The 17,608-nt window shown below is 46.5% G+C and overlaps 1 protein-coding gene across 1 annotated transcript in view; it reads left to right on the top strand.

The window, feature by feature from the left end:
* ANKRD27 (ankyrin repeat domain 27) overlaps positions 1–17,608 on the top strand; it is a 71,752-nt gene that overhangs the window by 39,605 nt on the left and 14,539 nt on the right. The window contains 5 exon segments of the mRNA XM_080645911.1: positions 1,205–1,402; positions 5,085–5,144; positions 5,242–5,361; positions 6,848–6,892; positions 12,507–12,629. Coding sequence (XP_080502037.1) covers positions 1,205–1,402; positions 5,085–5,144; positions 5,242–5,361; positions 6,848–6,892; positions 12,507–12,629 — 546 coding nt within the window.

The following is a 17,608-nucleotide window of genomic DNA, read 5'->3' as shown; positions in this document are numbered from 1 at the left end:
CATTATCTGTCATAAAATTAAGTTATTTCCATTCATCCCTGCTACCATCTGACTCTTACCTTTGTTCATATTCAATTTCTATCTTTTACTTTTTTATAGTAATATCAAGGAATTTCATAATTTCCATTTTCACTTAATATTTAACAGTGTGTTTTATTTTTTCCTAACTATTCTCTCTCCCCCTTCTCTTCATAGTAACATACAAGTAGTTTTATACATATACTAGAGGCCTGATGCACAAAATTCGTGCAAGAGTAGGCCTTCCTTCCCCCCGGCTGCTGGCACTGGCTTCCCTCTGGCACCCGGGATCCAGGCTTCCCTCCGGCCACCAGAAGGCCCCCGGGACCCAGGCTTCCCTCGCAGCCCCGGCTTCATCCAGAAGGTCGTCCAGAAGGCCATCTGGTCTTATTAGCATATTATGCTTTTATTATTATAGATAGTGTTGAAGCTGGGTTAGGTGGGTGATGTGTAAAAACGAGATCGTACCCTACACATTTTCATGCAACTTGCTTTCCTAACTTAATGATACATTATGGAAATTCTCTAGGTCAGTAAATGTAGATCTGGCCTGTCTTTCATCGCTACAGTAATCAATTATGTGTGTTGCATCAGTGTTCTTAAGACCACCCATTGATTCAGTGAGTTGTGACAATACCTGTGAAATATTATCTACCAGGGCAGCTCATTGGGCCACTCAGGCCACATTTTATTGGAGGCTGGTCATGTAAACACCCTCTGCCTGGCATGTACCAAAATGTCAGGCTCCCAGAACGAAAGCAGGTGTTCATATCAACCACATTGTTGTACAACAGGTTGGGCACAGTGAGCCCCTCTTATCAGGTAGGGGACTTAGACACACCCTAAGTCCAAGCTCCCAAGGAATACTGCAAGGCAAGGGCCAACCTTGCAGTCAGGCCTTTCAAGGGACTGTGGTCTCGGGCCTGCTGTGGTCATTCCTTTCTGCACATGGATACATCACAATTTACTCAGCCATGTCTAACTGACGGACCCTTGAGTTCTTTGAGAAAGTGAGGTGTCCTGTCAGGTAATCTGGAGCCCTTGGGTTCCCTCTCTGCTACTGTGCATTTGCTTGGTTAGTGGAGCCTTGATTGAGCTGGGACATGGGTCTAGGCTGTGGAGTACACAGATGTTGCCTGGGACTTAGCATGTGAGATAATGGTGGCATCTCCCAATTTCTTTGCAGTGTGTGAAGGCTTTGGTCTACTATGATGTGCAAGCATGCAAACTAGATATTGGTAATGAGAAAGGAGATACTCCCCTACACATAGCTGCACGCTGGGGTTACCAGGGCATCATAGAGACGTTGCTACAAAATGGAGCATCCACAGAGATCCAGAACAGAATGAAAGAAACGCCCCTCAAGTGTGCATTAAACTCAAAGGTAGATTGTTTTGTTGTTGTTGTTGTTGTTGTTGTTTTTTCGGAAAAGGGCTATGACTTTAAAAACAAAATCAGTGTCTACAGATTAGATCTTGGCTATGCTGGACAATTGCATTAGTGCCTGAGGGCAGGACTTGGCCTGTACCCTCTCTGCTGCATTTGGGACCTGGTGGTTAATGGGTTTTTACTTATATATATTATTATTAGTGGCCTGGTGCATGAAATTCGTGCACGGAAGGGGGGGTTCCCTCAGCCCAGCCTGCACCCTCTCCAATCAGGGACCCCTTGGGGAATGTCCTACTGCAATCTGGGACCACTGGCTCCTAACCGCTCACCTGCCTGCCTGCCTGATCACCCCCAACTGCCCTCCCCTGCTGACCTGGTTGCCCCCAACTGCCCTTCCCTGCTGGCCTGATCTCACCCCCAACAGCTCTCCCCTGTCGGCCTGATCTCGCCCCCAACTGCCCTTCCTTGCTGGCCTGATCTCACCCCCAACGGCTCTCCCCTGCTGGCCTGATCTCACTCCTAACTGCCCTCCCCGGCAGGCCTGATCTTGCCCCCAACTGCCCTCCCCTGCCAGCCAATTTGGTTCTGATTGTTCAGTTTCTATGCCAGTCAGCGTCAAAAGCTCCACCTCCTAGGCAGCCATTGGCTCCTCACCGTTCACCCAGATTTGGTTCTGATTGGTCAGTTTCTATGCCAGTCAGCATCTCTGGGCCTATCTCCGGGCCTGATCAGAGAGGCAGGGCTGATCAGCAGCCCCCGCAGAGGCCGGGGGAGAAAAAGAGGCGCGGCTGCTGGCGAAACCCAGAGAGAAAGAGAGGCAACAGCTGATCAAAAGCTGTCATGGAGGCTGCGGATCAGACCCTGCCTCTCTCCAGGCCTGATCCGCAGCCCCCTCATCAGTCAGTGTTGGGTCACCGCACCTGCACCAGTGGCAGTCAGTGCTGGGTCACCATGGCAACCCAGCACTGAGTGCAGGACTGACTTCCGGTATTCGGTCGAGCCTTCAGTTGGTCATTATGGACCCTGGGTTTTTATATATTAGGATGAGTTGTTCTTTGTGTTGTTCTAAGAGCTACTCCCAGCAGAGTTTGCCCCAGCCTCTGAGTGCTATTGCCTTATGAGCAAATGGAGTGGGTAAAATGGGAGAGTAACTCTGACCGGCAGAAGCGGAGAAAGGGAGTGGGACATGGAAGCAGTAAAGGATGTTACTTCATCTTCAGCTCCTAAAAACTTTATCCTGATTTGACCAATTTTGAGCATCATTGGGTATTACTTCTTTCGAAAGTGATTTGTTAATGAACTACTCATCCTTTCCTGGGAGTAGTGTCTGGGAGCATTCAGTTTTTTGTGTGTGTTTTTTTGTTTTTGTTTTTAATATATTTTATTGATTTCTTACAGAGAGGAAGGGAGAGGGATAGAGAGTTAGAAACATCGATGAGAGAGAAACATCGACCAGCTGCCTCCTGCACACCTCCTATTGGAGATGTGCCCGCAACCAAGGTACATGCCCTTGACCGGAATCGAACCTGGGACCTCTCAGTTTGCAGGCCCACGCTCTCTCCACTGAGCCAAACCGGTCAGGGCTAGCATTCAGTTTTTGACATGTAAAAGTGCTCACTTCATGATTGAGTGGGGAGTGAGGAGTGGGGGGCTTAGAGAAACCATTTCTTTGTACCTCATCTCCCGGCAGGTTGGAGGCATGCCTTCAGTGAAGTGTGGTCGGCCAGCTGGCCAGAGGAAGCCGAGCCATGTGCAGTGGAAGGTCCCAGGTCATCAGGTTGATGTGTCTAGAACAGCTGTGGGCAAACTACGGCCCGCAGGCCGGATCCGGCCCGTTCGGCTGTTCTATCCGGCCCGCGGAGCCGAAAGAGCGGAGGGTTCTCTTGCTCTCCCCTCCGCTCCTTTACTTTGAATTTATATTAGTTCACACAAACACTCCATCCATGCTTTTGTTCCGGCCCTCCAGTCCAGTTTAAGAACCCATTGTGGCCCTCGAGTCAAAAAGTTTGCCCACCCCTTGTCTAGAACATCACTGATTTGTGGCTCACAGAAATGATTCCATTTTATGTATTTTATTTTTTTTAATCCTCACCTGAGGATATTTTTCATTGATGAGAGAGAGAGAGAGAGAGAGAGAGGAGAGAGAGAGAGAGAGGAAGGTAAGAGAGAAACATCAATTGGTTGTCTCCCATACGCACCCCAACCGGGGATCGAACCTGCAACCTGGGTATATGCCCTGACTGGGAATTAAATCTGCTACCTACCCTTCAGTGCATGAGACAATGCTTTAACCATAGAGCAGTACTAGTCAGGGCAAACGATTCTTTTTTGTTGTTGTTAATCCTCACCCGACGATATTTTTCCATTGATTTTTAGAGAGAGTGGAAGAGAGAGGAAAAGACAGAGAGAAACATCGAAGTGAGAGAAACACATCTATTGGTTCCCTCCTGCACAAGCCCTGTCCAGGGCCTGGGCCAGGGAGGAGCCTGAAACTGAGGCATGTGCCCTTGATCTGAATCGAATCTGCGACCCTTTGGTCTGCAGGCTGACGCTCTATCCACTCAGCCAAACCAGCTAGGGCAAACGATTCCATTTTAATACAAGCCTCCTGTCGTCTCCCTCTGCACAGGCCTTGCTTTTTGCTTCTTGATGTTTTCAGCTTCCTTTTAGTTTCTGACTCTCTTCTAGGGAAGCCTTTCAGTTTATGTCATCTTCTAGGAGTAGCACAGTTTTTAAACTACTTCATTGAGGTATGATTGACATACAAAGAGCTGTACATATTTCATGTACAGGCACACCTAGGAGATAGCAGGTTTGGTCCCAGACCACTGCAAGAAAGTGAGTCATAAATTTTTGCTTTTGGGAGAGTCTTGCCTTCAATTTGTAAAACACGCAACATCTGTGAAGTGCAATATAGCAAAGCACAATAAAATGAGGTACGCTGGTACACAACTTGATGCATTTGGAGATACGTACATGCCTGTGAGACCATCATCACAATCTGTGCTTTAAACATATCCATCACCTTCAAAAGTTTCCTCTTGTCTTCATTATTATGTTTGTGTGTGACAAGAACACTTAACATAAGATCTACAGTAGCACAGTCTTTGAAGGTGAAATCCCTGCTCCTGACCCCTGGGCCATACTTCCTGTGCACTCACAGGGTCTCTGCTCTGTAGCAGCCACAGCTGACGGACTGGGTGGTGCTGCCTGTGGCCTGAGATGCCCAGAGGAGCTGAGGGTTTCTTCTTCTTCCAAAGGCCCCTTCCCAAGGGAGGTCTCAGAGGGAAGGAGACAGCTGCCTGCTTGGGTCTACTCTGAGCTGCTCGTGGTGCCAGTGAAAGGCCACACTTCATTCCTGTGGACAAACAGCCCGGGGGCTAGACAGGGCAGCCTGTGAGACCCCTTCTGTGGCTGGGCTTCTCTTGTCCTCTGGGCCCGTTCATGGGAAGCACCAGCTCCTCTGCCAGGCAGCAGGAGTGTGGTGTGGCAAGAGGAAGCCCAGACTTACTCTGGTTCTGAGAGAGTTCCACCCAGGCCGTGTTTTCCCTGTCTCTCCCAGAGTGTGACTGAGCTGTCTGCCCTTCCGAGGAGGTGGGCAGTCAGTGGGGTATCATGGGTGATGCTTTGGTGACCCATCTCATTCAGTACTTTGCTTATCCCCTTTGTCCTCCTAGATTCTGTCTATAATGGAAGCCCGTCACATGTCCTTTGAAAGGAGACAACAGTCTTCAGCGGTAAGTGAACAGTGCGGTAGTCCTTGGCCCTATTTATGACCAGAGCATCCTCTCTGGCCCTCACCTGTCTCTTCTCTTGTCGTGCTCCTTGCTGCAGGTCCCTGTGCCACCCCCTCAACACTTCATGGATTCCATCAGCCAGAGGTCCTCCGCCTCCAGCTCCTCCTCTGTGTCCGCCAGCTCCAGACAAAGGGAGCCCAAGAAGGACTACAGAGAGGTGAGGCCCCAGGTGGGAGGAAGGGCTGCGAGGCCCTGCATATGGCTCTGGTTAAAGAGTCAGGGCCTGCCCTCACTGGTTTGGCTCAGTGGATAGAGCATCAGCCTGCAGAGTGAAGGGTCCCGGGTTTGATTCCAGTCACGGACACATGCCCAGGTTGCGGGCTCAGTCCCCAAGAGGGGACATGCAGGAGGCAGCTGATCAATAATTCTCTCTCTCATCATTGATGTTTCTATCTCTCTCTCCTTCTCCCTTCCTCTCTGAAATCAATAAAAATATATTTAAAAAAAAAAAAAAAAAAAGAGGGCCTGACGAGGGCCACCTAGTTGGCCTGACCACCATAACCAGGACAGCCTCGCCTGCTGTGGCCAACGTCGGTGCCTGGAGAGGAGCCCAAATGTTCTCACCCTGCTTGCCCTTCATGGTCTGCTCCCTCAGCCGCTCTTTGCTTTGTGGACAATGTGTGTGTGAGAGAGAGAGAATAGCCTAAGAAAAGTATAAGTAAAGTCACCTATAGGTCCACTGATGTAAGATCATTTTACAAAGCAAATTTTCTCTGCCCTTACCTCCCACTCCATAAGACCTCTGTTAGTCGATGTGGGTCCTTCCTAACTCCTTACAAAGTTTATATATACATTTATATACACTCACACATTGTGTTTAGTAAAAGCTGATTTATAGCCTGGGATTTGTTTTTTGCATTTAATCTTAGATTTTGTTCAGTGTCAGCCCACAGAGTAGACCATTGCATGGATGTGCCACGCCACAACTCTTCTGCTCATTCCCCTGTGGGTGGGGACCCTCACTGACTCTACGTAAGACCCCTCCTCCCATGTTACCCTCAAGCCCTGACCTGCTCGTGGATAACCCAGCAAGCTTGGCCAATGCAAAAACACAGCAAAGAAAACCAACAGGCACTCTCCAGGGTCTAACAGAGACCTAGGATCATCCTTGGGAGGGATGTCCCCCGTATGTACTCTCAGCTAGCAGATAATGAGAGCTTAATATATGTAGTTCTAAAGGTGGCTGGCCTAGGGAGTGCTTGTGCTTCAAGGTGGCCATCATCTCACTTTGCCACATGATAGCAGTGTCATTTTATGGACCTTGCATGGTGATGGGTTCAGAGCACACCAGCACCTCCTAGGATGTCTGTCTGAGCAGTTTTAGGGATATGTTTGAAAGCTACTGAATCAAGACTCCAAATTAAGAAACAAATGAAAGCTACTAGGCTTTCAGAAAGGTGGTTTCTTTTAATATTTTTTCTCATTTATTGAGAGAGAGGAAAGGAGAGAGAGAGAGACATCGATTTGTTGTTCCACTTATTTATGCATTCATGGGTAGATTCTTGTATGTGCCCTGACCAGGGCTTAAACCCGCAACCGTGGCGTATTAGGATGATGCTCTAACCAACCTGGCCAGGGCTTCTTATTTTTATTATTATTTTATTAAACTTATTTTTCTAACATTCTTTTTTTTTATTATCAAGGTAGAAAAACTTTTAAGAGCAGTTGCTGATGGAGATTTAGAAATGGTGAGTTTGTAGAAGTACGTTTTACAAAGCTTGCTCTCAGTTAGGAGCTGTGTGGCTTTGTTGTTCACTTTCACATAGAAGGTGGTGCACTTCATAAATATTTGGTAATGGCAATGTGACCTTTCCACCACAAATAATGAGGCGAGTGGACATAAAGCTGCATAGTGATCATGTCCCTGCCTCTTAGACATTCATATTCTGGGAGGGTGGTAAGACGTTGGCAAGAGACTAGCCCACACCCAGGTCTCAAAGTATGGGCTCAAAGCCTGACCCACTAGCTAGGAACAAGGTGAGCAGACCAGGTAGTGGGTGAGGAGGGGGTGGTGGAAGCGAGGGCAGAGCCCAGGGGTGTTAGGGTGGCCCTGGAGAAGTTGTGGACACCTGGGCCAGGAGGCTGAAGTCCGAGGCTTGGGGCCCCAAGGAGTCAAGCAGGTGCCAAACAAGATGGTGCTGACTGATCTGGGTCAGAACCTGTTGAGGATGTCCTGCAGGAAGGGAGGGTGTCTGTCCTAACCCACAGTGTCAGGTGATGGGGAACATCTATGATGAGATCACTTGAGAGTGGAGACAGCCTTCAAGAGATTCCCACAGGCAGTTTGCCTGGCTTGCCTTTGGCTTCCTGAAAGGGATTTGTTTTGTCTTCAAAGAAGGAGTCAGGTGCTTAACAAACTCCTTCCTTTTGTGGGTGGGTGAGAGGACTGAGACCAACTGTCCAATGCCCTGGAGTCCCCATCCAAATGAATCTACTCATGCGATAGCTTCCAACCCCCTGCCCGGGACCACCTCAGCTCCCTGCCCCCATTCTTGTTCCCTTCTTCTCATCAAGAGAAGCTGCCCTCAGTCTCGGCTAACCTGGTCGGTGAGGCCCCTCAGTCAAGGCCTTTGGTGTTTCCACCCTGACCAAGTGTCTGTCGTCTTGGATGGAAGGGACCTCGAAGAGAGAAGCTTGGGGTCAAAGAGGGGTTCCTGAAACCTTTTGTCAGTCTTGCAGGCATATGCTGACTTCCTCAGTGCTGAGAACCAGGCTTAGATATGTATTTAGAATGTTTTCTCAAATTTAATATCTTAGGAGCTTTTCTTTACTGGAACATAAATTTGACCTATTTGGGGGTCTTTTCAGTGTTCTCACCTGTGAGCTAGTGCATTCTAGTGGAAAGGACATTGGTATGGAGTTCCAACCACAACTTAATAGTTGTGTGGCCCTGAACAAGTTATTGACCTCTTGAGTGAGTTTTCTCCCAGGTGAAAAGGGAAGGGCTAGTTGGAAAGTGTACAGTTAGATCAAAGAGGACGTGCTTATTAAATGCTCCAGGGCCAGGATTTTCAAGCAGCACCACTCTGCTTTTTAGAAGGTAGAAGAAAAGAGAACCAAGATGGCGGTGTAGGTAAAGACCAGTACTTGCTGCCTCCCACAACCACATCAAAATTACAAGTAAAATATAGAATAACCATCATTCAGAACCACCTGATAGCTGGCTGAATGGAAGTCCTACAACTAAAGAAGTAATCAAGAAAGCACATTGAGACTGGTAGGACGGATGGAGGCACAGAACAGGCTGGTCCAACACCCATGTGTGCTGGTTTTGTGTGGTTTTGTTTTATTTGTTTAATCCTCATCCAAGGATGTTTTTGCATTGATTTTTAGAGAGAGTGAAGAGAAAGAGAAAGACAGGAATATCGATGTGAGAGAAACACATCGATTGGTTGCCTCCTGCACAAGCCCTGACCAGGGCCTGGGCTGGGGAGAAGCCTGCAACTGAGGTACAGGCCCTTGACTGGAATCGAACCCAGGACCTTTCAGTCCACAGGCCAATGCTCTATCCACTGAGCCAAACCAACTGGGGACGTGTGTCATTTTTCCTTAATCCAGAAGGAAATTATCCCTATGGAGGCCGCCCGTGAGGAGCAAGGGGTCCTAGCCCCACACCAGACCTCCCACCCAGGGTTCAAGAGGTGGGAAGAGAAGTCCCTGTAACTTGGGGCTGTAAAAACCAGCAGGGATTGTGGCTGAGGGACACAGAGGCTGCCAGGGAGGCCCAGGCGTCCATCTTAAATGCCCGGCATGAACTTACTCAGACTTACTTCCTCTGAGGTGTGGTGTTGGGAGACCCAGACACATGGAGAGGAACCGGATTGTCTGGCAGAAGGGCAGGAACTCAGGGGCAGCTTTCTATCAGACAGAGGTGCTCACAGCAGTCATTGTTTCTGTTCTGGGACCTCCCTGTCCCAGGGCTGACTGACAACCATATCTGAGTCCTCATCAGCCTGGAGCACACTGTTTGCCCCACCCTGGTGATTTCCTGAGACCCCATCCCATCCAATTTGCAGCCCCACCCAAGCTGTCTGCAGCAGCTTTTCCATATGAATGGCCTGTCCTGGCTCAGGCTTCAGACTTTGCTAAAATCTCTTAAACAAGCAGCAGCTGGCATCAGCATACCCCAAACTTATCAATAAAAGGCCTGACACCTGGCAGCAGCACCAGCCTGCCTTGCTTCACAGCTGGGCCTCACCTGGGCACTTCCAAACCCAATACAAATAGGAAGAATCTGCAGATCTCTCTGTAGCTCCTGCCAGGTGGACCCAGGTAGTGGCTGACTTTGCACCTCCCAAGAGACCCAAAGGCCAGTTTATCCAATGGACAACTTCAAACCATACCACATTGCACTCTACACATCCACAAGCAACACACTCAGGGGGCAGACTCAGTGAGCTCCATAGCCCTACTGAAGCAAGTCCTGCTTCATAGGGGTGTTTCCTGCACAGCAGCTCTCCCACCATAGTTGCAGCTGGTCCTCACAGCTAATTCGCCTAGAGGTCTATTCCTCCCAGTGTCACCAACAGCAATCAAGGCTCAATTATAATAAGACTGTGCAAACAGCCCACAAAGGGGAGCACCTAGCCCTAGCCGGTTTGGCTCAGTGGATAGAGCGTCGGCCTGCGGAGTGAAGGGTCCCAGGTTCGATTCTGGTCAAGGGCATGTACCTTGGTTATGGGCACATCCCCATTGGGGGGAGGGGTGTAGGAGGCAGCTGATAGATGTTTCTCTCTCGTCGATGTTTCTAACTCTCTATCCCTCTCCCTTCCTCTCTGTAAAAAAAAATCAATAAAATATATATTTTTTTAAAGGGAAGCACTGCCGAAACCGGTTTGGCTCAGTGGATAGAGCGTCAGCCTGCGGACTGAAGGGTCCCAGGTTCGATTCCGGTCAAGGGCATGTACCTTGGTTGCGGGCACATCCCCAGTAGGAGGTGTGCAGGAGGCAGTTGATCGATGTTTCTCTCTCATCGATGTTTCTAACTCTATCCCTCTCCCTTCCTCTCTGTAAAAAAATCAATAAAATATATATTTAAAAAGGGAAGCACCTGTAGTGCCCAGCTCGGGTGACTGGGGAGGCTTAGCCACTGGGCCCTATAGGGCACCTACTACATAAGGCTACTCTACCAATTCCAGGAAACATAGTAGCTCTACTTAATACATAGAAACAAACACAGGGAAGCAGACAAAATATGGTGACAAAGAAACATGTCACAAATGAAAGAAATGGGAGAGAGTGAACTACTGGATACGAGTTCAAAATATCTTTATGATACCTTCAAGAGACTTAGACTTTCAAGGATCTTAGTGAGTATCCCAAAGACATGAAAAAGAACCAGTCAGAAATTAAGCATACACTAACTGAAATAAAGAATAATTTACAGGGATTCAACAGGAAAATAGAGGATTCCGAGAATCAAATCAACAATTTGGAATGTGAGGAAGCAAAAAAACACCCAATCAGAAGAACAGAAAGAAAAAGGAATCCAAAAATATGAAGATAGTTTAAGGAGCCTCTGGGACAACTTCAAGCGTACCAACATTCACATTATCAGGGTGCCAGAAGGCAAAGAGAGAGAGCAAGATATTGAAACCTATTTGAAGAAATAATGACAGAAAACTTCCCTACCTCGTGAAAGAAATAGACTTACAAGTCCAGGAAGCACAAAGAGTCCCAAACAAGAGGAACCCAAAAAGGACCACACCAAAACACATAATTAAAATGCCAAGGGTTAAAGACAGATACTCTGAAAAGCAGTTACCTACAAGGGGGCACCCATATGACTATCAGCTTATTTCTCAACAGAAACTATGCAGGCCTGAAGGGAGTGGTAAGAAGTATTCAAATAGCAAGGACCTATAACCAAGATTACTTTACCCTGCAAACATATCATTTAGAATTGAAGGTCAGATAAAGAGCTTCACAGACAAGGAAAAGCTAAAGTAGTTCATCACCACCAAGCTAGTATTACATGAAATGTTGAAGGGTATTCTTTAAGAAGAGGAAGAAGAAAAAGATAAAAAATATGAACAATAAAATGCCAATAAATACATATCAACAATTGAATCTAAAAATCAAAATAAATGAATAAGAAATCTAATGAATAGAATAAACTGGTGAATAAAATAGAATTAGAGGCATGGAAATGGACTGACGATTCTCAGAGGGAAGGGAATGGGGAGGCAGGAAGAGATTAAATAAAGATCTTATATACATACTAGAGGCCCAGTGCATGAATTCATGCACAGATGGGGTCCCTTGGCCTGGCTGGCAATTGGGGCCATCTTGCCCAGTCCTGATCGGGACCATTCTGGGCCGGCTGGCCAGGGGGAGGGACTGCAGGAGGTTGGCCAGCCACGGGAGGTTGGCTGTGGGAGCACACTGACCACCAGGGGGCAGTTCATTTGTTGAGCATCTGCCCACTGGTGATTGCGCATCATAGCTACCATCCAGTCATAACAGTCGCTTAGGCTTTTATATATATAGCCTAGAGGCCTGGTGTATGAAATTTGTGCATTGGGGTTGGTCCCTCAGCCTGGCTGGTGCCCTTTCACACCCCAGGAGCCCCTGGGGATCGGGCCTAAGCCAGCAGGCGGACATCCCTCTTGCAGTCCGGGACCTGTTGCTCCTTACCGCCTGCCTGCTGGCTCCTTACCACTCGGCTTGCTGCTCCTTAGTACTTCTGTGGAGGCAGGAGAGGCTCCTGCCACCACTGCTGCTCTCGCCAGCTGTGAGCCCAGCTTCTGGCTGAGCGGCACTTCCCCGGTGAGAGCGCACTGACCACCAGGGGGCAGCTCCTGTGTTGAGTGTCTGCCCCCTGGTGGTCAGTGCACATCATAGTGACCAGTCATCCTGGTCGTTCCACCGTAATGGTCACTTAGGCTTTTGTTATATAGATATGCATTACCTATGGACACAGACAATAGGGTGGAGAAGGCCTGGGGCAGGGCGGGAACCAGGTGGAGGGGCAATGGGAGGGAAAGAGAATATCTGTCCCCGATAGAAACAATACTCTCGACAATAAAGATATTTTTTAAAAGATAAAGAGAAAGAAAACAAAGATAGAAGAAAAGAATCTAACACAAGCTGCAGAAACAGTAGCTTAATCTCTCTAGCACCATGAAAGGGTTTGAAAAGGCTTGAGCACAGGTGACCCCTGGGATCTGTGAGCAGCAGCTGTCATTTGTCAGTGACTGTGGCCCTGACTTGGGAACAGTTAGAGATTTGAAGGTGCTGTATCTTTAAAAGAGCTAAGGATGACTTTTAAGTTCCTATTTCTCTTTTACTGTACAACCTCAGGTGCGTTACCTTTTGGAGTGGACAGAGGAGGACCTGGAGGACGTGGAGGATGCTGTCAGTGCTGCAGATCTTGAATTTTGTCACCCCTTGTGCCAATGCCCAAAATGTGCTCCAGCTCAAAAGGTTTGGCATTGCTTCTGTTGATGAGGGTGGTGATAGGAGGGAACATTCTTCTTTGTCCCCTTGAGAACGATGTCTGCTTCTCAGCCAGCTAATTTCCGAGTGGCTGGTAGTGGGTATCCCTGAGATGTGGCGGAGTTAGTTAGCTCAGGGCGGAGAGAAGCTGGCGCCCGTACAGGATCTGGCTTGGGCTGCCTGCTTCCTGAACAGACAGGTCAGTGAGCAGGGACATCCACATGTGGCTCTCTGGGCCCCTGAGTCACAGGCAGGAGTTTACAAATAGACACGCCTGAGGATCTCCGTCCACGTGGCCACATTCCTCTGTGGCAGACACGTCTCCTGTACAATCAAGCTTCCCCTAATGGTAACAGCTTGCAAAACCATAGACACATACAGTCCATTCACCTTACTGAGATATCCCATTTTACCTGTGCTCGTGTGTGTGTGTGTGTTTAGTTCTATCTAGTTTTATCACATATGTGGCTTTGTGTACCCACCACCACATTCAAGGTACAGAATAGTTCACTCACCAGGAGAAGAATCACTCATGTTGCCCTTTTACGACCACACCCACCTCTCTCTGTCACCCCACCTCACCACCCACTAATCTGGTGTCCACTTCAAAAATGTTATATATGTAATCATACAGTATATAACCTTTGAGGATTGGCTTTGTTCTCTAGCGTGATTCCAAGTTGTTGCATGTAGTTAACAGTTTACTTCTTTATTGTTGAGCAGTATTTCATGGTTGTATGTGCCAGTTGGTGTAACCACTCTCCTGCTGAAGGACATGTTGCTTGTTTCTAGATGGGAAATTACAAATAAAGCTGCTATGTACATTTTGTACAAGTTTTTGTAAGAACATAACATAGTTTTCTTTCTCTAAGGTAAATGCCCAAGAGTGCAATTGCTGACTCAAGTGATAATTACATGTTAATTCTGTGGTTAGTTTTGTAAGGAACTGACATACTTTCCCAGGCTGGTTGCACATTTTACATTCCCACCAGCAATCTATGAGCGGTCCAATTTCTCTGCATCCTCACCAGCTTGGTGTTGTCACTATTTGTTAGTTGAGCCGTTCGAGTAAGTGTAACACTATCTCATTGGGTTGCAGTTTGCTTTCCCTACTAGGTGATGACATTGAACCTCTTTTCCTGTGCTTATTTGCCATCTGTATATATTCTTCAGTGAAATGTCTGTTCATGTCCTTTACCCACTTTGTTACTCTTTTCTTTCTTTAAAAAAAAATTATTGATTCTAGAGAGAGAAAAAGGGGAGAGAGAGAGACATCAATTTGTTGTTCCACCTATTTATGTATTCATTGGTTGATTTTTTAAAATATATTTTTATTGATTTCAGAGAGGAAGGGAGAGGGAAAGAGAGATAGAAACACCAATGATGAGAGAATCATTGATCGGCTGTCTCCTGCACGCCCCCTAATGGGGATCAAGCCTGCAACTCGGGCATGTGCCCTTGACTGGAATCAAACCCAGGACCCTTCAGTCCACAGGCCGACACTCTATCCACTGAGCCAAACCAGCTAGGGCTTATTGGTTGATTCTTGTATGTGCCCTGACCAGGCATATCGGGACGACACTCTGGAGCTTCTGGGCCCGGTGTGTGCGTGTGTGTGTGTGTGTGTGTGTGTGTGTGTGTGTGTGGTGGTGTTTTTTTTTTACTGTTGAGCTTTCAGAGTTCTTTATACTAGTATATTCTAGATTCTATCTCTTCGTTAGATATATAGTTTGCAAATATTTTCTTTTGGTCTATAGTTTGCCTGTAGCTTCTTCACATGGGTTTTCACAGAGCAGGTTTCTAATTTAGAAGTCCAGTTTATCAATTTTTCCTTTTATGGATTATGCTTTTGTGGTTAAATGTAAGAACACTGTGCTTAGCCCTATATTTCAAAGATTCTCTCCTTTTATTTTTCCTAAAAGTTTTATAATATTACATTTAACAGTTAAGTCCCTGATCCAGTTAAATTTTGTATAGGGTGTGAGATTTAGGTTGCAGTTTATTTTTTGCCTGCAGATGTCCACTTGCTCCCGCACCATTTGTTGAAAGGCCATCCTTCCTCCACCAACTTGCATTTTGGACCTCAGTGGACTATGTATGGTGTGGGTCTATCCCTGAGCTCTCTATTCTGTTCCACTGATCTGTGGGAGAGCCACACAGTGCCACACTGTCTTGATTATTGCAGCTGAATAGTAAGACTTAATATTGGGTAGAGTGAATTCTCCCTAATTTACTCTTCTTTGCCAGGATTGTTTTAGCTATTCTAGGGCTTGTGTCTTTTCCTATAAACTATAAGCTTGTCTATGTCTACAAAAAAACCTTGCTAGAATTTTGATAGGAATTGCATTAAAACTATAGATCAATTTGAAGAGAAATAACATCTTTACTATGTTGCGTCTTCATGAATATGGTATATCTCTAATATATTTAGGCCTTCTTTGATTTCTTCAGCATAACAGATTCTGTCCATTTTGTAATGTATACCTAAGTATTTCATTTTATTTTGTGTAATTGTAAATAGCATGATGTACATAGTATGCACTTATATGCTAGCTCTTAACTCAATGTGTGTTCCATACTAAGAAAATTAATTTGACTTTACAAAATAGATATAGTGGTGTTATGCTTCGCATTGTAAGATTATACTACCTTATTTAAAAAGCTTTACCATTGGTTTCTCCAACCTAAGAATACTGAAATGACTATATTTTTCATTCACGTGTAGCTTTTCAGCGGCAGGGTAATGTGTACATTAGACTGTGCAGCTTTTGTTCTGTTCCCATGGTGCCGGATGTGTACATTCCAAAAACTTTTCCCCCTTAGATGGGTGGCTATGAAAAACATAGGGATTAAGAAAGCAACTGATGCCCTAGCTGGTTTGGCTCAGTGGACAGAACGTTGGTCTGTGGACTGAGGGGTCCCGGGTTCGATTCCCGTCAAGGGCACATGCCCGGGTTGCGGGCTTAATCCCCAGTGGGGGTTGTGCAGGAGGCAGCCAGTGGATGATTCTCTGTCATCATTGATGTTTCTATCTCTCTTTCCCACTCCCTTCCTCTCTGAAATCAATAAACATATATTAAAAAAAAAAGAAGGCAACTGATGTTTCAAAAGATAGGAAGTAACAAAACCCCCAGCTCTAGTCAGTGAGTCTTTGCAACTAGAAGGAGTTATTCCATCTCCCTTCTTTTCCTATTTTTCTATACTCTGTTCTTCACCTTGGTTCATTAGCTGTAACAAGATGCTTAAAACACATGACAATATCTGTTGAATTTATTGGATTAATGCCTTATGTTGGTCCTGGCCAGTGTGGGTCAATAGGTTGGAGCGTCATCCCCGTGTACCCAAAGAGTCTTGGGTTCAATTACTGGTCAGGGTACATACCTAGGTTACGGGTTTGATCCCCAGTCTGGGTGCTGGGGAAGCAACTGATTGATGTTTTTTTCTCTCTCTCTCCCTCTCCTTCTCTCTCTCTAAAATCAATAAAAAACCCGCCCTAACCGGTTTGGCTCAGTGGATATAGCGTCGGCCTGCAGACTCAAGGGTCCCAGGTTCGATTCTGGTCAAGGGCATGTACCTTGGTTGCAGGCACATACCCGGTGGGGAGTGTGCAGGAGGCAGCTGATCGATGTTTCTCTCTCATCGATGTTTCTAACTCTCTATCCCTCTCCCTTCCTCTCTGTAAAAAATCAATAAAATATATTTTTAAAAAAATAAAAATAAAATAAAATCAATAAAAAACCCAACAGACCCAAAAAAAAGCCTTATGTTCCCTGCTCTTTTAAAAACTCTTATCTGGCCAAAACCAGTTTGGCTCAGTGGATAGAGCGTCGGCCTGCGGATTGAGGGGTCCCAGGTTCGATTCCGGTCAAGGGCACGTACCTTGGTTGCGGGCACGTCCCCAGTGGGAGGTGTGCAGGAGGCAGCTGATCGATGTTTCTCTCTCATCGATGTTTCTAACTCTCTATCCCTCTCCCTTGCTCTCTGTAAAATATTAATAAAATATATTAATAAAAAAAACAAACAACTCTTATCTGGCCCTAGCCAGTTGGCTCAGTGGATAGAGTGTCAACCTGCAGACTAAAGGGTCCCAGGTTTGATTCCGGTGAAGGGCACATGCCCAGGTTGGGGCTCGATCCTCCTTGGGGAGCGTGCAGGAGGCAGCCAATCAATGATTCTCTCTCATCGTTGATGTTTCTATCTCTCTCTCCCTTTTCCTTCCTCTCTGAAATGAATAAAAATATATTTTTTTAAAAAAAACTCTTATCTTTTCCTCTTTTTGTAAGTTCTCAAAAAGGCACAAAACTAAATTGCTTCATGTCTGTAATTAAATTAAAACTTCCCCCCAATCCCATTCTCTTCTATCCCACTGGTGTATATAAAGTTTTTAAAAACTCTTTATTGAAGTATAACTTACATACAATAAAATACAGCAAGTCCTCAAATAATATCTATAATAATAAAAGGGTAATATGCTAATTAGACCAGACGTCATTCCGGGCATCTTTCCTGATGAAGCCAGGGCCGGAGGGAAGCCAGCCTGGGGGAAGCCAGCCCTGGTCCCAGGTGCCTGCAGGTGGCCCAGGGGAAACCAGCCGGGTCCTGGGTGCCTGCTGGTGGCCCAGGGGAAGCCAGCCCGGGTCCCAGGTGCCTGCTGGCGGCCGGAGGAGGAAAGCCCGGGTCCCGGGTGCCGGAGGGAAGCTGGTGCTGGCAGCCAGGGGAAGGAAGGCCTACTCTTGCACAAATTTTTGTATATTGGGCCTCTAGTTTCAATATAATGCTGATGAGATGCTATCGGAACTTAACTCTTTATATCAATTAGCCAATAGTAAAATTGGTTTTGTTATACATCGTTTTGCTTAACGTCGCAGAACCTATCAATAATGTTAAGTGAGGACTTCCTGGATACCCATGTGAAGAATACAATTTGGTGAGTTCCTACAGATGTGTGCACCCATGAAGCCATCACC

This window comes from Plecotus auritus (assembly GCF_963455305.1).
Source record: "Plecotus auritus genome assembly, chromosome: 10".
NCBI lineage: Eukaryota > Metazoa > Chordata > Mammalia > Chiroptera > Vespertilionidae > Plecotus > Plecotus auritus.
The sequence above is the reverse complement of the archived record's forward strand: the minus strand, read 5'-3'. Positions and strand labels throughout refer to the sequence as shown.